Source organism: Ovis canadensis, chromosome 3 (assembly GCF_042477335.2).
Source record: "Ovis canadensis isolate MfBH-ARS-UI-01 breed Bighorn chromosome 3, ARS-UI_OviCan_v2, whole genome shotgun sequence".
Classification (NCBI taxonomy): domain Eukaryota; kingdom Metazoa; phylum Chordata; class Mammalia; order Artiodactyla; family Bovidae; genus Ovis; species Ovis canadensis.
The window spans coordinates 1,059,658-1,079,258 of NC_091247.1; the positions used below are offsets into that span (position 1 = coordinate 1,059,658).

Below are 19,601 nucleotides of genomic sequence, written 5' to 3' on the forward strand. Positions count from 1 at the left end.
CTGTGCCCCCATGAGCTGGGCGTCTCTCTCGCGCGTCCCACCGCTGGGTCCCACATCCCCGCTTCCGGCCTCTCTGTGCCCTGTGAGCTGGGCGTCTCTCTCGCGCGTCCCACCGTAAGGAAAGCACGCCAGTCTTCCTTCGCTGCTGAGTCTGCACGCTCGCCTTCCCTGGTGGCTGACAGTCCCCAGTCCCTGCAGAGGTTCCCTCCCCTTTTTTCTGCCTTTTCATGATGGGCAAGGTTTTTAAATTCCTGTTTTTGCCTGGTATTTACTTGGAAGATTCGCAACTTATTTCTGTTCTTAAATCTCTGACACACACCTTTGCCACAGTAAGTCTGAAGCTAGTGTCCTTGGCTCCCACTCAGACGTCATTCGCCACTGGTTGGCTCGGGGTTGTGTGCTGGCTGCGAGCGTTCCGGCCTCTTCTCCTGTGCCCCCCATGGCAGCCGTGGGGCCTGTTCACCATCTCTGTGCCCTGCAGACCTCCTGCATCTCCCGAGCTCTCTGCCTGGAGCGCACAGCCCAGGATTCATCTTGGTAGGAGCCTTGGCACAGCCTGGCACCCGCGGATAGGAGGGCTGATCGGGTGCATTTCTAGGCCAACGGGGCTTCCCCTCAGAGCCGTCACCGCCAGCGTGTGGTCAGGCTCTCAGCTGTCCCCCTGAAGGCACTCTGCTTGCTCTCTCCCTCTTCACTTTCGCTGTCCTGAGATTTCCACGATGCGTCCAGCTCTGGGGGTGTGAATGCCCCAGCCTCAGGCTTCTCGGCATTCCGCGTGCTCTGTGAGCTGCAGGAAAGCCTGGCCTGCATTTCTCCAGTGGCCGCCTCTCCACCTGCTCTTTCCTTCTGAGCCTCCAATCACACGTGTGCAGGTCCGGCCCCATTCTGAGCCTGCATCTCCCCGTCAGTGCAAGCTCCATCTTCAGTTGGAATATTACGCTGCGTCACCTGTCGGCCAGCTTCTTGTTTTACTGACCGTGCTTTTTCGTTTCTGGAGGGTCTGTTTTTTTTTCAAACACAACCTTTCTGTTCTGATTCTTGATATAATCTTACAACCATTTCCTTCTTTGATATGTTTCCGGTCCCATCACTTCGTGGCAAACAGTGGAAACAGTGATAGAATTTATTTTGGGGGGCTCCAGAATCACTGCAGATGGCGACTGCAGGCATGAAATTAAAAGACGCCTGCTCCTTGGAAGAAAAGCTATGACCAACCTAGACAGCGCATTAAGAAGCAGAGACATTACTTTGCCGACAAAGGTCCGCTAGTCAAACCTATGGTTTTTCCAGTAGTCATGTATGGATGTGAGAGTTGGACTATAAAGAAGGCTGAGAGCTGAAGAATTGATGCTTTTGAACTGTGGTGTTGGAGAAGACTGCTGAGAGTCCCTTGGAGTGCAAGGAGATGCAAGCAGTCCATCCCAAAGGAAATCAGTCCTGAATATTCATTGGAAGGACTGATGCTAAAGCTCCAATACTTTGGCCACCTGATGCAAAGAATGGACTCATTCTTTGATGCTGGGAAAGATTGAAGGCAGGAAGAGAAGGGGACAACGGAGGATGAGATGGTTGGATGGCATCACTGACTCAACGGACACGAGTTTGGGTGAACTCCAGGAGTTGGTGATGGACAGGGAGGCCTGGCATGCTGTAGTCCATGGGGTCGCAAAGAGTCGGACACAACTGAGCAACTGAACTGAACAACTTTAACATATATTTGTTTTCTATTCTGTTTTGAGAATGAAAAGCCTTAATTTTCTCTCCAACTGAAATCCTTTTAAAATTTGAAATCTATTCTTCAAAAAGCTAATTAGAAGAAAGTGTATAATACCAGAAATAAACAAACAGACCTGGTTTCATCTGGTTAAAAAAAGTAACTGATCTCTACTTCTAAGTAAAAAAGTCAAATCAATCTTAGAAACTTAGACATCACTCAAATAAATCAAGTGACTCACTGGAAACCCTTTAATTAAGACTCACCCGGAAGTGGCAAGAAGCCTTCCCCGAGAAGCGCGCGGGCGTCTTCCTGAGCAGAACCCCTGCATTTCTTTCTGTCCCTTTTATTCTAAGGGAAGAGCGCCGCAGGCAGGATCGGCTAAGGGCCGCAGAGTCTCTTCTACTCCCTGATTCTATAGTAACTTACTCAGACTGCCACACACTGCAAGCGAAACAGGGAACCTTTTTTCCAAAATAGGAAAGAAAGCTTCCGGTTTACCCTGGATGGGAACGACGCGTTCCTCGGCAGGAGGCAGGACTGGAACCCGACGGTGCCCTTCGGTGGCGCCGCCAGCAGGGGTCGCTGGACAGCCGGCCCCTCCTTCCGGCAGCGCCTCCCAACACAGCCTCCAGGGTCTCTCTTCGCGGAGCCCCTGGGATGGGGGATGGCGCGAAAGCCTTGGCCCCACGCTTCTCTCCGGACCTCACCGCACTGTGACCCGCCCTCGGCCCTCCTCCGTGGGGCCGGCGCTAACCTTCCGCCTAGCAGTCTCAGCCAGTCCCACGTGCTTAATTCCTCAGCGTGTCTTGTGCCCGCTGCCTGCCTTCCACTCTCCCCTGAAAGGTAAGCCCCGAAATGCAGAGACTGCGGTCTGGGTTTTCACTGATGAACGCTCGGTAAATATCTGCTAAGCAGATGAATGCCAGGGAAGGAAAACCTAGGAAGGAAAGCGTGGCGCACGCCACAGGCAGCAAATGCTCAGGGACCTGCAGGTCAGCCCTGCTGGGGCAGGCCCGACAGTCTGCCAGACGCAGCTGCTTATTTCCGAAAGGAAACGCGCTCTCATCCCGTGACCAACCTGTCAAGGCGTTGAGTTCTAGCACTGAAATCTGACTGGCCAGGACTCTGAATGCAGCCCCGAGCGAGGGCGCAGGACCGACAAGGCCAGTGCACCTCACCCCACCAAGCACAGCTGACCGCCCGGGCCCGCCAGGGGCAGAAAGGGCAGACAGCTCGGGGAGCACCCTGCCACTTTACACGCGAATGGCTTCTGACCCGCAGATACGGTCCCGTGTCTCACCTGGGTTTCGATTCTAAATGTGATGTGTATGCTGGGACTGTGCATCTGAGTCACTCCTCACCATCACAGCAATCTGCATGAAACGACTTATCTGCTGCACGAGAACAAAGTTCTATGAGAGCTCTTCACCCATAAAAATCCTGAGTCCGTAGTTATCATATGGCTGCGGTGCTTCCTTAAGTAAGATGTTTCAGAAAATACAGACTAGAAATGTTCTTTTCTGCTGACTAATAAAGGAAATAAAAAAAAGTTTGAAAAGCGTGTACTGGCCCACGACAGGGGCAGCATCAGCCTGAAAGGCCACCCGGGCACAGGGCTCGGTTTCTCTCAGCCGCTCTGCATTTCACTCACTTTGCTCCACCTCAGAATCTGCTGCCGCGCACCCCCCAGTACCTGAAGTGGGGGCTCTTCTTTGGAAGGACGCCAGTGTCCTTTCTGCTTCTGACCCACCCCCCAACCCCAACCAGGGGGCATGTCCACCAGGGAGGGCTTTTCAGGTGAACACTTTCCAGGCCAGTTTCCAAAGGAGTAAGATTAAGTTTTAACAAATACTACCATAACTAATAAAATTAAGCAGAGACATTACTTTGTCAATAAAGGTCCGTCTAGTCAAGGCTATGGTTTTTCCAGTGGTCATGTATGGATGTGAGAGTTGGACTATAAAGAAAGCTGAGCGCCGAAGAATTGATGCTTTTGAACTGTGGTGTTGCAGAAGACTCTTGAGAGTCCCTTGGACTGCAAGGAGATGCAACCAGTCCATCCTAAAGGAGATCAGTCCTGGGTGTTCATTGGAAGGACTGATGTTGAAGCTGAAGCTCCAATACTTTGGCCACCTGATGCGAACAGATGACTTATTTGAAAAGACCCTGATGCTGGGAAAGATTGAAGGCGGGAGGAGAAGGGGACGACAGAGGATGAGATGGTTGGATGGCATCACTGACTCAATGGACATGAGTCTGAGTAAACTCCAGGAGTTGGTGATGGACACGGAGGCCTGGCGTGCGGGAGTCCATGGGGTTGCAAAGAGTCGGACACGATTGAGCAACTGAACTGAATTGAATAAAATTAAATAACAGGAACCAAATGTGAATTATAAGACGTGAAAATGAGGTGTTTTTTAAAACAAATATTTATTTACTTTTGGCTGTGTCGGTCCTAACTGTGGCCCATAGGCTGTCTCTGCGGCACAGGCCTCTCTCTGGCTGGGGTGTGGGGGCTCACTGGTGGTGGCCGTGGGCTTAGCTGCTCCTGGGCGAGTGGGATCTGAGTTCCCCGACCAGGGGTCGAACCTGTGTCCCCTGCACTGGAAGGTGGAAGCTTAATCCACTGAACCACCAGGGAAGTCCCTGCAAAGGAGTATTTTGATTTACTATTCTCTTCTGGGAATGTGAGAGAATCACACACAAAATTGGGTAGAATACCTGCAAAACGATTCCTCTTTTAAGTTCAAAGTCTTTCCAATCAGTTTCTTAATATGGCACATTGTTAACTGAAATACAGGGGTCATCACAGAGACTGGCAGGCTCCCCTGAAAGTCGGAAATGGGGGAATGTCCGGTATCTTGTAGCAATATACAGAAATACTCCAGAGGGAAAGATTTAGAAGCAGAGAACACATTAAAACAAACAAACAAACAACTTCAAATACCGCTACGGAAAAGCCAGCAAGATGGAAAAACTTTAAAGAGGTCAAGAGGGCAGTCAGCGTCTAGGAGCTTAAACAGTTTTACATAATTTATAGCTGAGGACTGGAAACGATCTGGGCTTTCAGGCCATCGGGTAAGTAACTCCTTCCCACAGGAGAAGAGAAGTCTCCGCAGTAACAAGGGTCTGTTCCTTCTAGAGCCCTTCTAAATATATCTCTTACAAATGCTTCTTTTTTTAAAAAGGGGAGCAAGAACGAGCGGCGCAGCTGACATTCTCTCTTCAAACCGAATACCAAGTCTACAAAGAAAAACCCCGTAGGTCAAACTAGCAGGCCAGCGGAATCCCCCGCTCCGTCCTCCGGCGGGTGGCCACACGGCTCGCGGGCGGAGAGCCCGCCACCCCTTTAAGACCCGGTCACAGACCACAGACTCGCCCGCGTTACGTAAGAACTCCTCTCAGACGCGGTCACCTGGGCCAGCCAGGGTGCCGCAGACGCGCCAGGGGCCGCCTGGACCAACCGCGCCGTGCACACGGGACGCACGCCGGTCCCCCCCGGGCCCGCCTTCCTGGGGAGTGACCCACAGGCCAGACGGCAGAGCCGCGGGCGAGGCCCCGGCCCCCGGTCCTGCGCTGCCCTGGGCCCTCCTCGGCGGGCCGCGTCACCTCCCGACCCCAAGGGAGCGCCCCGGCGCCCCCGCCATCCGCGCAGGCACAGGCAAGGGCTCGGCTCGCCGGAACGCGGAGCGCAAGGCCCTCGGGGTGCGACGAGCGCCCGAGCGCTGCCCGGGCCGGGCGCTGCCCGGATTCGGCGAGTCCCGGGCGGCGCGGCCGGGCCCCCACCCACCCCACACGCCCCGCAGGCGCCCCCGCGCCGGGCCGCACTCACTGTTGTACTGCACCCCCTTGGCGAAGCGCCTCTGCAGCGCCTGGTTCATGGACTGCAGCCCGGCCGGGATGTTCCTGTCGCGGCCCGGGGCCTGCTCCGACCCCACCAGCTTCTTGAGCGCGGAGAACATCTTCCTGCTCCCACGTCCGAGCCCGGTACGGCCCGCGAGCTCAGCGGCGGCGGCGGCGCGGCGCTAGTCGCACCATGTCCCGGGGTCCGGCGGGCGGACGCCGGCCTGCAGGGCAGCTCGGGGGCTCAGCTGCGGAGGCTCCGCTCCGGCCCCCACGGCCCCCGGCGCGGCCGCTCTGTGCGCGTCAGCGCCGCCATCTTGGCGCCGGCTCAGCGGGGCGCGCACTACGGGGCGCCACGAGGGCCACGGGGGTGCAGCGCGCGTGCGTAGAGCGTTGCGGGCGCGGGGCGTGCGGCTACGGGGCGCCGCGAGGGCCACGGGAGTGCGGCTCGCGAGGTGCGGATGCGCAGAATGCTGCGGGCGCGGGGCGCGCGGGTACCGGGCACCGCGAGGGTTACGGGAGGGCGGCGCGGTGCAGGCAAAGGGCCTCAGACTCTGCAGTCCCGCCTTACGAGTTTGTCCCCCGGATTTCAGCTCAGTCCGGATCCCCGTCCGTGCCCCGGCCTGGACCCTCCTACTCACCCTCGCCCCTGAATCCCAGAGCCCAGACCCACACCGAGCATCCCACTCCCCTGCACACTTCCCCACGTGATGCCCTGCATCCGCGTCCCCTCGGCGCCCCGAAGTCCTGGAAAACTGTTTATTTGTGTAGCCAATGCAAGCGTGGGGGCGGGGTGTGGGGCGGGGCGGCCTCCTCCTCCTCCGGTCACTTCTTCTTCTTCTTGGCCGCCTTGAGCTTCTCCTCCATCAGCCGCTGACCCTGCCTCTTGATCTCGGCCCGCGAGGGCACGTAACTGTGGTCCACGTCGGCGAACTGGAAGGTCTCTGCAAGGAAGGAGGGGGAGGGCAGCCGCGCCCGTAAGCCCCTCTGCCCCGCCTGTGTCCCCAGATCTTGGGCTGTCCTCCGGCGCCCTTTCACGGCAGGGCCCGTTGTACCAACGACGTGTATTTCTTACTCTCTGTCTGGCGTTTGGGGTCTCGCACACTCGGGGAGAGAGACAGCCCAGGGTTCCCCCAGTTCTTCCGGAGCCCACACTCGACTGCTAATATCTACCCTATACGCCAAGCCTGAATCCCTCAGGGCCAGGTGCCAGACAAGAGGAGGACAGCCCGGAGGCCGCAAACGCCCCAGAATTTTTAGAATGGAAGGGTCTTAAACTGTGTGCCCTGCTCTGCCCTTCCCACACAGACCCCCGTAGGGGCCCTGGCCTAGGTCCCCCTGCCTGCCTACTGGCACTGGTGCCTTGTCATCACCTCCATCGGTTAAAATCCCGTGGGTGCAGCTGACGCGGCCTCCCCATTGCTTTAGCCCCCACTGTCCCTCCAGGCCACCCTGGTCGTATGCAACTAGTGCCACCCCTCGCCCCTGCCTCTGCACAGCTCAGGCCGGCCACCCGCCCCCGCCTCCTCTCCAGCTGCTGGGCCTCCTGTACCTATGACGTCCTCCTCCGTCTCCTCAAAGCTGATCCTGGTGTTCTGCTTCTCCTTCAGGGTAGAGGACTCCAGCATATCCCTCACCTTGTTGTTGACCTGCAGGGCACGGGGCCAGTGAGCCTTGGGGCAGGTGGGGCGTGCAGGCACCCCTGGCCCGGGGCTACCTCCTCCGTTCCAGCCAGCGTCTGCACTCGGTCAGCCAGGTATAGCAGCCTCCCCTCGCAGTACGCCAGCTTGCTGTACATGTCCAGGGTGGTCGAGGGCGCTGCTTCCTTCTGTAGCGGCGAGGAACCAGTTGTCTCGCCCTGGCCCCTCCCAGGGACCCTCTGTGCTGGGGGCTCCTCCCAGCTCCGCTGGTACCTGGCCGGTGGGCAGCGGGATGCCAATCAGGCGGATGTAGAGGTTGTCGATGCCGGTCTGGATGGTCAGCAGCAGCTTCTGGCTCGTGGCCATCTTGCTGTGAGCCAGCTTCAGCCGCTCTTCCTCCTCCTTCAGCATATCGTTCATTTTCTTCTCGACGGACTTGAAGCTGTTGAGGATGAGGGTGGGAGGTGGCAGACCGAGGGCGCAGCGGCGGGGTCCAGAGCAAGTGCTGTGCTAATTTGGGCTCAAGAGCTAAGACGCGGGGGGCGCCCTTGCCAGGCCCTGAGGCAGCGAGCCTGCTCAGCTCCAAGCCTGGTGCTGTCAGTGCAGAGAGAGGCGGGACCACCCGCGTACCTGATGGAGCTGGGCGTCTGGCGGAACTTGAGCGTGGCCTCCTCTATCTCCAGCCTCTTCATCAAGGCGTCCAGCTGCGCCCGCCTCTCCTCACAGTCCTCCTTCTGCTGCTCCAGATCCTCCTCCGTGCCCTTCTGAGCCAGGAACCGGCCGGCAATGTCCTGGCAGGGCCAGTGGGGTGAGCAGCAGCTGTGAGCCGGGAGGCAGCTGGTTCTGGCCCCCAGTGGTCAGTAGCGTTGACCGCGGCAGTGTGTGGAGGGCCCGCGAGGCCCTCGGTGTGTGTTCTTGCACGCCGCCCTCACGACAGGCAGAGCGGGCAGACGACCCCAACGGAGAGCCGGAGAGACCACTGCCAAGAGGCCGAGTGGCTCTGGATCGCTTGTCCGAGGGGGGATAAGCTTATGTCAGGACCATGGACAGGAGCTCAAGGTTTGCTAATAATAATCTCAGAGCGGATTAAAGTAAAAGGGGGGTCAGGTGGAGAGGCAGCTGCTGTTGGTTTGGGAAGGGGAAGGAGTCGGAGGTGGAGGCCACCCCCTCGGGGTTTAATCTTCAACTTCCCGTGGGCTCTGTGTGACCCTGGACCACAGCTCAGGTTTGCTGGCTGCGTCCCAGGAGGCCCTCCACTCTGATCTGTGGCTGCTTTGTGTGTCCATTCACGCGAAGGTGTCTGCAGAGCCTGGCCGGGCTCGGCCGGGCCTTGGGCTGGGGACGGGTCCCTCCCCTGCCCCTCTGCCCACACCCAGGAGTCAGGGAGTAGTACCCAGAGGTGGGAGCACTGCACAGCAGTCTTGACCTTCTCCACCAGAGCAGTCACATTTGTTTCGTATTCGACGTCAGCCTTGGAGGCCTCTCTCTTCCTCACTGGGTGCAGCAGAGGGGAAGGATAGCCAGCGTGCAGGGAGGGCATGGGAGCTCTGTGTGGGCCGTCAGATGCCCCCCACGTCCTCAGGGGAGGCCACCCAAGAGTTGGGTACCCTTCAGAGTCGCCTCTGTCTTAACTGGCTCCCTCCTCGGCCAGCCCTCGAGTGGCTCCATCCAGAGGAGAACCAGAAGCGGCTGGTGCGGCAGGGCTTAGTGGAGCTTCTCAGAGGGGCTTGGGTTCCGGGGGGGCCATTGCTGAGTGCATTTTACAGCTGAGAGGCGGGGTGCGGGGGTGGGGTTAGCCACACCTGGCCGAGAGCCCAGAGCCAGTAGCAGCAGCTTGAAGCGAGTTCTGTCGCCACTGGTGTGTGCCTGTGCGGGTCCCGCCAGGGAGGGGTTGGGGTTTATCAGTCTCCCTCACCCTGGCCACTGCAGGTGATGCCCAGCCTCATGGTGACCGACCTCTCCGGACCTTGGCTGGGGCGGTGGGAGCTGAGCTCTTACCTTTCAGAGTTTCCGGACCCATCAGGTTGGAGGGGAAGTCCAAGTCCCGCCGGCCCTGGAGACAGGGAGGAGGTGGCGTGGTGAGGGGTGTCCTTGGCGGGGCTGAGGAGCTGGGGGCCCCGGAGGGCGGTGCCCAGACAGCCCGGCTCACCCGGCGGTACTTCTCGCTGGTCTCCTTGGTGTGGATCTTGTCGATCAGCTTCTTCTGCTGGTTCAACCGGTTCTCTCGTGCCCGGCGCTCCTCGATGAAGGTGGCCTCCCCTTGCCTCATGTTCATCTGGGGACACAGGGAAGGGGCAGGGGTCTGTCCCACCAAGGCCTGTGGGCTGCTAAGCCAGTGTCTTCCTGATTTGAGATGCTCCACCTGTGTCCCCTCTCCTGGCCTCTGAGCCCTCCCTTGTATTACACTTCTCCACCTGGGATCTCTCTGCCGCCTCTGCCAGCTCCCCTTCAGGTCAGTTCAGTCCTCAGTCGTGTCTGACTCCGTGACTCCATGGACTGCAGCACGCCAGGCCTTCCTGTTCATCACCAACTCCCGGAGCTTGCTCAAACTCATGTCCGCTGAGTTGGTGATGCCATCCAACCGTCTCATCCTCTGTCACCCCCTTCTCCTCCCGCCTTCAGTCTTTCCTAGCATCAGAGTCTTTTCCAGTGAGTCGGTTCTTTGCATCAAGTAGCCAGAGTATCAGAGCTTCAGCCTCAGCATCAGTCCTTCCAATGAATATTCAGGACTGATCTCCTTTAGGATGGACTGGTTGGATCTCCTTGCAGTCCAAGGGACTCTCAAGAGTCTTCTCCAGCACCACAGTTCATAAGCATCCATTCTTCGGCGCTCAGCCTTCCTTATGGTCCAGCTCTCACACCCGCACACGACCGCCGGAAGAACCGTGGCCTTGACCAGCCAGACCTTTGGCTCGCGCCCTTCTACTCGGCCACCTTGCAGACCTTGCTGGCTCCCCTCAGAACTCACTAAAGTGGACTCCATGTGTCTAAACAAAAGCTCATCATCTTTCCCCAAACCACCTGTCTCCCAGCACGCCCGGCTCTGGTGGCTCCACCTGCCGGCCTTCCGCCCCCGCCTGCTCACGTGTCCCGGATGCTGCACCCTCCCTTGGCCTGCACGTCTAACTCGCCCCACCCCTGGTCAGGGCGACTTCTTAAAGGCCTCGAGTTCCTCTCCACCACGTGGAGTCTGGCCCCCATGACCAGCGTCTCGACCCTGGCCCTCTGGTCTCTGCAGTCAGAGCGCACCGTTTGGGAACACGAATCTGATCCTTTGTCCCCTCCATCTCCTCCCAGGCCTCCAGGTTCCCCGGGGGCCACCTGCTGCCCCACATGGGGGCTCCAGCCCCCGTGGCTCCTTTTGGCCCTGTTACACCCCAAGACTGTGCTGCCCAGTCTCCACCCCCAGAACCCACTTGTGCACTGGCCCTCCCATCAGGTCCGCACCCTAGGGTGGCCCCGCTTCATGAAGGGGGGGGGTACACAGGCCTTTCAGGGGCCTCAGCACAGACGGGGTGGAGGGGTGACACCTGCCCTGGCCAGGCCAAATCTCTGCCTCCTCCGTCTGCTTCCTGGATTCTGTGTCTGGTGGGACTTCATCTGCCCAGACTCATGGGGGATGAGGAGAGCAGGCTGGCAGGGTAGCCACTGGTCTCCTCCAGTGATGGCAAGGTGTAGGCAGGGGTACCCAGGTGGGCCCTGGGCCAGACAGGTTTGCAAGACAGCCCTGCAGGGCCCCAGCCTGGGAGCTGACCTTGACCTCATCCGTAATCATCATGGCGTCCTGGGACATGACCGTCATGTCCGACAGCTCCAAGCAGTAGTTGCTCACGAGATTCTGCAGCTTGTCCAGCTCTGTGGGGTATCCTGCCAGCTTCTGCAGCACAGGGGCGAGGGCAGGGGAGCAGAGTGCCTGGCGGCCCAGGAGCCGCGGGCCCGTCCCAGGCCGGCTCCCCTGGCCCCTTCCTGATTCTCCTCTGTCCCCCAGAGCAGACCATGCCTGCTTTCTACTCCTCACCCCAGACTGTGTGAGCCCAGAGGACAAGTGGGGCCTGGCCTTCGGCCCCAGCCAGGCCCAAAGCAGGTTAAAGGAAGGTTTTGAGAGGGAAAACGGCCTTCTGCTGGTGGACTTTCTCCCTGCCCAGGGCCAGAACCCAGAGACACTTCACTTCCTAAGAAGTTGTGATGGGGAGTCTGGCTGCCTGAGAGGTGCCCCTGGAGCCCCAGGAGGCTGACTGCTCTCTGAAGTGAAGTAGATGGTGTGGGGTCAGACTCAGGACTCAGGGCCAAGGCTAACCTGACCAGCTAGTGCAGGACCGTAGGAAAGCCACTTAGCCTGAGTTTCCCCGTGTGAAACAAGGTAATAATGGCTGTTTCAAGGGGCTGCTGTCAGGATGGATTGAGACGGTAGAGTGATGTATTATTTAACACGGGGTCAGGTCCCCAAATGTCCAAGACATCTTAGCTTTTAGTATTTTGTTGTTGATTACTATGTAGACTCTCTACTGTTTAAAAAAATTTATTTTTAAAGAATATATAGTGTTTCTACTTTTTTTGGGGGGGTTGTGTCACGTGGCCTATGGGATCTTAGTTCCCTGGCCAGGGGTCGAACAGGTGCCCCTGCGTTGGGAGCGTGGAGTCCTAACCACTGGGCTCCCAGAAAGTTGGTTTTTTATTTTAATGGATATGGGGACTACCCTGGCGGTCCAGTGGCCCACTGGAGTAGGCACCGGTTTGATCCCTAGTCAAGGAACTAAGAACGCAAATGCTTTGCCATGCAACCAACAAAAACTGCAGGTGACGACGGGAGTTACTGTTTTTAACGCATATGTTCTAAAAAGGCAAGAAGGGACAGCTGGGAGGAGAGAATGCATCCAGATGACAGAGGGGCCCTATCCTCCTCCCGTCTTCTGGCCATCTGGCCTGTGGCAGGTGCCTGGGCTCTGCTCTATGGGGGTCTGGGGGGGCCTCCAGTGAAGGGGGGTTGCCTCTTAGGAGGGCTCAAGGCCCCAGGGGCTTCCCCCTGTCTCCTCGGCAGGGAGCCTGGGGGCTGGCTTGGAAGAAGCCTGGCAGCAAGCCCAGGCTACTGGCCTGTGCGGAGGTGGCTAGCCCTGGATGGTGTGAGGGGACTTCCTGAGGGTGCTGGTTTCGTCTCTTGCCCCCAGAAACTGGGCCATGAAAAATGATGGGGCAAAGTAAAAATTCTGACATAGTACATGACACGCCTTTTGGAGCAGAAAATAAATTCTTTCCCACCTACAAGGTGCCACTGCTCCGCTGACGCCCAAAGCAGGGCTCACTCTTTCTAGGGGTCACTCAGGCTGGAGGAGAGGTGTAAGGCTGTGTGGGGGGTGCCCTGCCCTGGAGGACCCCGCCCCCAAGGAGATCCCAGTCGCACACAGCCTGGGGCCTGAGACTCCCGCCCTTCAAGCCCGGTTAGGCTCCCTGGAACCCGGATGCGGCAGCAGGTGTTGGGATCCGGGGCGAGGGGCTCACCTTCTTCAGGTGGTCCAGCAGGTCCATGTACAGGAAGTGGATATTTTGGCTTGTGGTGATCTTGATCGTCGTCTTTTCTATGTTGTTCTCCAGCTGACGGATGACCTGGGGTTGGGCGGTGGAGGGCACATTGAGAGTGCCTTGGGGACAGGCCACCTGGGAGCCCCGAGGCTCACGGGGGCGGGGCTGGCCTCTCTTCCAAGGGGCGGGGTCTCACCTAGCCCCGCCCCACGCAGCCCCGCGCCGGCACGAGCCCCGCCTCCCCAGGGCCCCGCCCCTCCTCAGCCCCGCCCCTCGGCCCCACCTGCCGCAGGCGCAGCTCCTCCTTGGTGGCGTCCGGCTGGCTCCTCAGGCCGGCCAGTTCCAGCTGCATGCTCTCCAGCTTCCGCCCGCGCCGCCGCACCGAGTGGATCAGCACGTTGTGCACGTTCACGCGGTCGAAAACATACTTGCGCAGCTTCTCCCGCGCCACCTGCGTCGGGGAGGGCACGACCCGCGAGTGGGTGCGCCGGGGGCCCCAGAGCCCGTGGGGGCCCGAAAGGGCCCCTGGAGCTGGGCGCTCGCTCCGCTGCGCGCCGGCCGCACCTCCCAGTGTAGTGCACCGGCTGGGCGGCGCGGAGGGGCCGTCCCGCCACCTACCTCCATGGTGCAGCGGCTGTTTGCCAGCCTCATGGGCACGTCCTTCCCACAGGCCCTGGAGATGGTCCACTGGTCGTACTGCGGAGCGGCGGCGGCTGAGCTGGGGGCCCGTCCCCTCTGCGTTCACCCGGCCGCCGGCCCTTCCAGGCCCTCTCCCCGGGCCCCTTCTGCGCAGCAAGACCCCAGCTCCTGGGGCCACAAAGGGCAGAGTGCTGCAGGCGCCATCGGGTCATCCCCGCTCGGATGTGATGGGGTCCAGAGAGGAGGGTTCCCGTGTCCGCTCAGTGGGTGCCGTAGCGGGTAGCCCCAGAAAGGGCCCCGAGTTGGGCCCCCTGAGGTAGGTGGTGGGGTCAGCGTGGGGAAAGCAGGGGCCGGCTGTCCACTTGTGTTGAGGGGAGAGGCTATTACAGCGCGCGCCCACCGCCCCCAGCCATCAGGCAGCAGGAGGGGCCCCGAGTTCACCTTCTTGGCCAAAGCCCACTCCTGGGACCTGCGGCGGATGTTGCTGCGCAGGAGAGCCAGCGTGGCCTTGTTCTTGACTGTCTTCTCCTTCACTGACTGGATCTGCAGCGCCCGACATTGCTCTGTGGGCGGGGGAGGGGCAGGGCAGGGCAGGGCAGTGGGATGTTGGCGGAGGGCCGGGCCTGGATTCCCGCGTGGCCGAGGTGGCCCGGAGTGGGGTCATGAGTTTGCTGCCTCTAAGCCCATGCAGCTTCCTCCCAGCCTGCATGGGGGCCCGCTTTGCTGTCCAGCGGTCCTCATCTGGACAGCGTTCAGGGTATAGTATTGCTGGGTGGTGGGGTGGGTGGGGCAGGTGGAAGCCAGGATGGGCAGGCCTGTCATCACTCCCAGACGCTCCTGTCCCCTCTGGCTTTGGGCCCACTATACTCACAAAGCTCTCTGAAGCCCCCAGCTTCTCCAGCCCCTCCCCATGGCAGACCCTTCCCATCCATTCTCCCAGCTCTGCTTGCGGATGAGCAGTGGCCTGGCCCCTAGCCAGTCTGCCCTGGGCCGCCTCTGCATTAGGACCGACAGTCCTGAACCTGGAGCCCCGAGTCACCCGGTGGCAGGCGCACCCTGGAGCCGAGTGATGGTCTTCAGCTCCTGGATCTGCTCCTCCATCTCTGCCTCGTTGCGGATCTTCATGGCGGCCCTGGGGGTCCTCCAGGACCCCTCCGCGCCTCCCGCCCTCTCTGTGCTGAGCCTGCTCCACAGAACCTCAGTTTAGATGTCCCTGGAATCCTGGCCCATTGTGACAGGGACCGAGGTTCTCAATGCCCAGGGAACCCAGGAATTCCCGGCCCTCCCTGGTGACCCCACCCTCTGCCCCCAGCCAGCCTCAGGGTTGATTCCCCAGACACGAGTCTCCCCGGTGCTCTCTGCTCAGGAGTGCTGCCCCGGTCAGCGTCGCTGTCTTCCGCAGGGTGACCTGTGGTTTCACACTGCACCCTCCCCGTCCTCCCCACATCACCATGGTCCTCCATGGAGCCTCGAAACACTGCCAACCTCTCACTGCCTGCAGGGTCTCCATTCCCTCACCCCACCCCAAGTTCAAACCACACCCTGGGGACCCGGCTCATGAGACCCCCAACCTCAGCCCTCACTACCCCTCATCTCTCAGTGACCTTCCCTGCTCGACCCCTACTTCTCTGGCGATGTCCTGAATCTGGCTTTAGCTCTCACTTACTCCAGAAATAAATTTGGCCTCCCAAGTGGCTCAGACGGTAAAGAATCAGCCTGCAATGCGGGAGACCTGGGTTCGATCCCTGGGTGGGGATGATCCCCTGGAGGAGGGCATGGCAACTCACTCCAGTATTCTTGCCTGAAGAATCCCCATGGAGAGAGGAGCCTGGTGGGCTACAGTCCGTGGGATCGCAAAGAGCTGGACGTAACAGAGTGAGTTTCAACAACTTCAGCTGACTACAGGAGGGGCCAGTGCCCTCCCTCTGCACCCCAGTCCAAGCCTGCCTTACAGCCATGTGGCTCAAGCCTGGGGTTCCAGGGGGTGTGCACCAGCTGGGGTACTTTTCCCAACCTGCATGAGTTTGCCAGGGCTGCCGAAACAAAGCACCACAGTCCCGGCAGCTAAAACACAGGGATTTATTGTCGTGCGACCTGGAGGCTGGCAGTCTGAGATCAAGGTGTTGCAGGCCTGGCATCTGCTGAGGCCTCTCCCCCAGGCTGGCAGATGCCGCCTTCCTGCTGTGTCCTCATGGGGTCCTTACCCTGGACTCTCTGGGTCCTAATCTGCTCTGATAAGCACACCAGTCTGATGGGATGAGGGCCCATCCCCGGTTAATTTAGTTACCTCTTTAAAGAAGCCTGAGCACCAAAGAAAGCTTTCGAACTGTGGTGCTGGAGAAAACTCTTGAGAGTCCCTTGGGCAGCGAGGAGATCAAACCAGTCCATCCTAAAGGAAATCAACCCTGAATATTTGCTGGAAGGACTGATGCTGAAGCTGAAGCTCCAGTACCTTGGCAACCTGATGCAAAGAGCCGACTCATTAGAAAAGACCCTGATGCTGGGAAAGGTTGAGGGCAAGAGGAAAAGGGGGTGACAGAGGATGAGATGGCTGGATGGCATCACCAACTCATTGAACATGAGTTTGAGCAAACGCTGGGAGACGGTGAAGGACAGGGAGGCCTGGCGTGCTACAGTCCACGGTGTCGCAAAGAGCCGGACACGACTGAGTGACTAATCAACAGCATCCCCTCCAAAGGCCCTGTCTCTAGATGCAGCCACAGCCTGCGGTGCTGGGCGTCAGGGCTGCACACCGTGAACCTGGGGGAGACAGTTCAGCCATGGCAATGGCCTTCACCCATGTGCTGTTACAGCTCGTGCCTTTTTCTGTGGCCGCTCACACAGACCCTTTTCCTTTCCGCTCACTCTTGGTTTTCAGTCTCATCTGAAACTCCAAGTCCGTCCTCTGCTCTCCGTCAGAGCGCAGGTCTTCCCCTCAGGAAGGACCTGCCACAGGCACGGTCTACTCCTTCGCTGCCCCTCTTCCCCCAGGTGTGATGCAGAGCCTGTTCCCTGATACTGGCCCTCTCCTCTTCAGATAGAGATCATGGGGACATGTGGCTGCCCGGAGCAAGGCCGCCCTCCCAGGCGCCTTTGCGCCAGGGGCCCCTCCTGCCTTAGCTCTAGCCAATGGAGTGAATGCAGCGGTGGTGAGCGAATCCCTCTCCTCCTCTCCCTTCCTCCTTCCTCTTCACAGGGATGAAGACGTGATGGCTGGAGCTGGTGCAGCTGCCTGGCACCATGAGGTAGATTTGGAAGGGGGGCCCTTACAGGATAGAGCACAGTAAAAGCAGCCTAGGTCCCTGACTCCTTGTTGGCCCCAGGCCAGCACTTGGGCTTCTCCATGAAAGAAAGCGCCAACTCTAGCTGACATGCCACGGTTACCATTTGCCTCCCTACACACAGACTCCTTGGTGCACAGAAGTGTGCAATGGATGTTCTTTTGAGTGATGGGCCAGGCCAGCAGGGCGGGGCTGGGCCTCCAGCAGCAAGGCCCTGGGAGGTGCACCCTCAGTGTTCCGGAGGAGCCTGCTGGAAAGGACGACGGCTCTGCCCGGGTGTCGGGTCTTGTCTTCCGCTCCCTCTCCCTCTGTGGGCTGTGGCTGAGCTGGACAGTCCTGCCCACTCAGGAGCCTTCCTCCATGTGGATGGAGCTGCAGTCAGCTGGCTCTGGTCCCCTGCACCCCTCACTTCCTCCTCCCCCAGAGAGAAGTGACTTAATCTGATAGGTGGGTTGGAATGGTCGGTGGGTGGGCGTGGCCACTTCCGGTCCACCTCTCCTGAGAGCAGGTGCTATTTGGCTGCACACATCTGCTCTGTGCCTCCCCCCACCCCCAGCCCGCGTGGAGAGCACGTGGGGCCCGCCAGATGTCTAATTCTGGGGTTCAGATTCAGAACTGCCCTGGCGCCTCCTCCCCTCAGTGTCGTGGTTCCAAGGAGACATTTCTCTCATCTTCTTACTGCTCCGACTTGTTCCCTGACTGCTTTAGAACTTAGGTGGGAAACAGGGCAAGGTGTTTATTAGTTCCCCAGTCCCCAGGGGAACTGTCATCTCTGGGGTGGGTGGGAGATGCAGGGGCCACAAAGGGAGTGTCAGCAGCAGAGTGCAGAAGCCCCCTCCATGCTCCAGGGCTGCCCCCAAAGGTGCATGAGGCATGCTGGTCCTCTCTAGCGCTGTGTCCACCTGCAGGACAGCCACCCCAGGAACGGAGTCTCCTGGCTTGAGCTCCCGGGCGGCCAGGCTGGGCAGGAGCAGTCTGCACAGGTTCAACAGAGCTGGTCATGCCTGTGTGCGGGGGCCACGGGTGTGGGGAGGGCCAACCTGGGTGCAGAGGTGCCAAGGGCTGTGTTCTAGAGTTGTCTGGCCCCAGGTCTTCTGTGCCCGGCTGGAGCTCTCCTAGCTGCGCCGATCTGTAGGAGGCAGAGAAGACAGCTAGAACCACACCCCAAAGCTGTTTCCAGTCCCTGTGCCCATTATCTGGAGGCAAACACTGAGGCTTGGAACAGGAGGGGTGCAGGCCGTGGAGGCCAGACCTGAGATCAGCCAGCCTGGTGTCCGATGCAGGGCCTTTCCATCCAGCCGCTCTCCCTGGGGTGTCTGCCCTCCTCCCTCTGCACTCACTCCCCCAGGGCCACCCGGCCCCTCCTGCGTCTTCCTCCTGCACACGGGCCCTCTCCTTCCCGCCCCGCCCCTCGTGTGCATGTCACAGGGACGGGCCCCGTGCAGCCCACACCTCGGGCCTGGGCTTGCTGCCTCCAACTCTGGGCACCGCAGCCTTGGTTCTGCCTCCTGCTGCCCTGGGGGCTCTCACCTGTGCCCATGTCTTTGGGGAGCTGCCCTGTCTCCAGGAAGAGCCAGAGGTTGCTGCATTTCTGCGACTCCACACGGGTCACCCAGTAGCTGGCTACTGAGCCTGCGACTGGGGAGCAGGGGGCAGGGGTCAGGGGGATGGGCATGCCCAGAACCACAGCCACCCACCCCCAGTGGGAACCCACTTCTGCTGAAGAGCCAGTGGCAACTGGGGTGCATTTCAGGGGTCCCAGGCTGGAGTACCCACCCACAGCCAGCAGCACCTTCCACTGAAAGGGGTATGGAAGCTTCCTCTGAACCAGCATCTGCAGGCCGAAGGTCGCGCCGGTGCCTGCCAAGAGCCACGGTCCCCATCAGCCAGCTTGTCCTCGGGGCTGGCCAGGGGACCACCGCGGCAGAGTCCACGCGCCCGCAGCACCTGCCAGCCTCCCAGCACTGCGGGCTGGTGACCTGGCGCCACTTGCTGGGGAGTCAGGGTGCGACCTGCTCACACCCCGGACCCAGCCTACCTGTGACAAAGGCGGAAACGCCCTTCACGAAAGCGTTCGACTGGCACGCGGCGTACTCGCCTAGTCCCTGGGAGGGGGAAGGGGTTGAAGGTTCAGTTCCCTGCCCCTCCTGTCCCTCCCTAGGGCTCACTCTGGCCCCGGGGGAGGGGACCACTCATCGTGAGGCCCTGGGGGCCCAGACACACCCTGCCTGCCCCCGTGCCCACCCAGGCAGGAGGCCTCCACCGCAACCGCAAGAGGGTCCCACACCTCTGTCCCTCTTCGCTTCCCTGATGAGGGTACTCCCATCAAGGCCCCCGCCCCGCTCAGGTCAGCTTCTGAGGTCGGGGCCCGCGTCCAGGCCGGCCTTCTCACCGGGTGCTTGCTGGCCACGGCGTCGTCCACCCGGGACAGGCCCAGGTTCACCATGGCTGGCGCGGCGCGGGGAGCCGGCGGGCTGACCTACACCGGGCCGGCGGAGGGCGGGGCCGGACGGGAAGGGGCGGGGCCGGACAGAGGGAGGGCCGGCTGGAGAGGGGCGGGGCCGGATAGAGGGAGGGCCGGCTGGAGAGGGGCGGGGCCGGATAGAGGGAGGGCCGGCTGGAGAGGGGCGGGGCCGGATAGAGGGAGGGCCGGCTGGAGAGGGGCGGGGCCGGATAGAGGGAGGGCCGGCTGGAGAGGGGCGGGGCCGGCTCCGGCCGGAGCGGGCGGCGGGGCCAGCGCGGAGGGGTTGGGCCTGCGCGCGCTCCTGGCGCCGGGCTCCGCGGGGGACGCAGGCGGGGGCGCGCGCTCCTCGCCGCGAGCCTGGCCTGGGTCGCCTGCATTATCTCCAAGCTCTTAGAGACCTGATTACTGTTAGTAATTTGTTGGGGTGGGCTTCGCTTAAGGGATTGCCTGTACTGGAGACGACCACGGAATAGGAGGTGGCTTAGTGAGTTAACTCCCCA

General features: G+C 60.3%; 3 protein-coding genes across 5 annotated transcripts in view; all 3 read right to left on the minus strand.

Moving 5' to 3' along the window:
• RABL6 (RAB, member RAS oncogene family like 6) overlaps positions 1 to 6,329 on the minus strand; it is a 19,311-nt gene extending 12,982 nt beyond the window's left edge. The window contains exon 1 of one of the 2 annotated variants that reach the window (XM_069579769.1): positions 5,550 to 6,329. In XM_069579769.1, coding sequence (XP_069435870.1) covers positions 5,550 to 5,679 — 130 coding nt within the window. In that variant the 5' untranslated portion in view covers positions 5,680 to 6,329. Of the gene's footprint in view, positions 1 to 3,017; positions 3,112 to 5,549 lie in introns of those variants that run through there. The other variant, XM_069579771.1, reaches the window with a different exon arrangement.
• Positions 6,306 to 15,761, minus strand: CCDC183 (coiled-coil domain containing 183). Its single transcript, XM_069579772.1, has 14 exons — positions 14,412 to 15,761; positions 13,798 to 13,919; positions 13,336 to 13,413; positions 13,001 to 13,168; positions 12,697 to 12,801; positions 10,955 to 11,077; positions 9,350 to 9,475; positions 9,199 to 9,253; positions 8,594 to 8,694; positions 7,831 to 7,991; positions 7,474 to 7,642; positions 7,278 to 7,388; positions 7,113 to 7,209; positions 6,306 to 6,504 (listed from the first exon to the last, which is right to left on the minus strand). The coding sequence occupies exons 1-14, from the start codon at positions 14,479 to 14,481 to the stop codon at positions 6,386 to 6,388; spliced, it is 1,605 nt and encodes a 534-aa protein (XP_069435873.1). The 5' UTR covers positions 14,482 to 15,761; the 3' UTR covers positions 6,306 to 6,385.
• A 1,597-nt stretch (positions 15,762 to 17,358) lies between these two features.
• On the minus strand, positions 17,359 to 19,168 carry TMEM141 (transmembrane protein 141). 2 transcript variants are annotated; one of them, XM_069579774.1, is made up of 5 exons: positions 19,030 to 19,168; positions 18,676 to 18,742; positions 18,414 to 18,497; positions 18,168 to 18,275; positions 17,359 to 17,766 (listed from the first exon to the last, which is right to left on the minus strand). In XM_069579774.1, exons 1-5 carry the CDS (start codon positions 19,081 to 19,083, stop codon positions 17,753 to 17,755), a joined length of 327 nt encoding a protein of 108 aa, XP_069435875.1. In that variant the 5' UTR covers positions 19,084 to 19,168; the 3' UTR covers positions 17,359 to 17,752. The 2 variants fall into 2 exon arrangements, with proteins under 2 accessions (XP_069435875.1, XP_069435874.1); XM_069579773.1 differs by having other exon boundaries at positions 18,925 to 19,140.
• Positions 19,169 to 19,601: the final 433 nt, after the last annotated feature.

What these genes read in the sequence shown, in the direction of transcription:
- CCDC183 (XM_069579772.1), bottom strand. Translation starts at nt 14,481, where the DNA reads ATGAAGATCCGCAACGAGGCAGAGATGGAGGAGCAGATCCAGGAGCTG. An exon ending in AGGAGCTGCGCCTGCGGCAG is followed by an intron (nt 12,802 to 13,000) that starts GTGGGGCCGAGG and finishes GCCCAACCCCAG; the next exon opens with GTCATCCGTCAGCTGGAGAA. An exon ending in TCCCGCTGCCCACCGGCCAG is followed by an intron (nt 7,389 to 7,473) that starts GTACCAGCGGAG and finishes TCGCCGCTACAG; the next exon opens with AAGGAAGCAGCGCCCTCGAC.
- TMEM141 (XM_069579773.1), bottom strand. Translation starts at nt 19,083, where the DNA reads ATGGTGAACCTGGGCCTGTCCCGGGTGGACGACGCCGTGGCCAGCAAG. An exon ending in GGAAGCGAAGAGGGACAGAG is followed by an intron (nt 18,743 to 18,924) that starts GTGTGGGACCCT and finishes TCCCCCTCCCAG; the next exon opens with GGACTAGGCGAGTACGCCGC. An exon ending in GAAGGTGCTGCTGGCTGTGG is followed by an intron (nt 18,276 to 18,413) that starts GTGGGTACTCCA and finishes CCTGCTCCCCAG; the next exon opens with TCGCAGGCTCAGTAGCCAGC.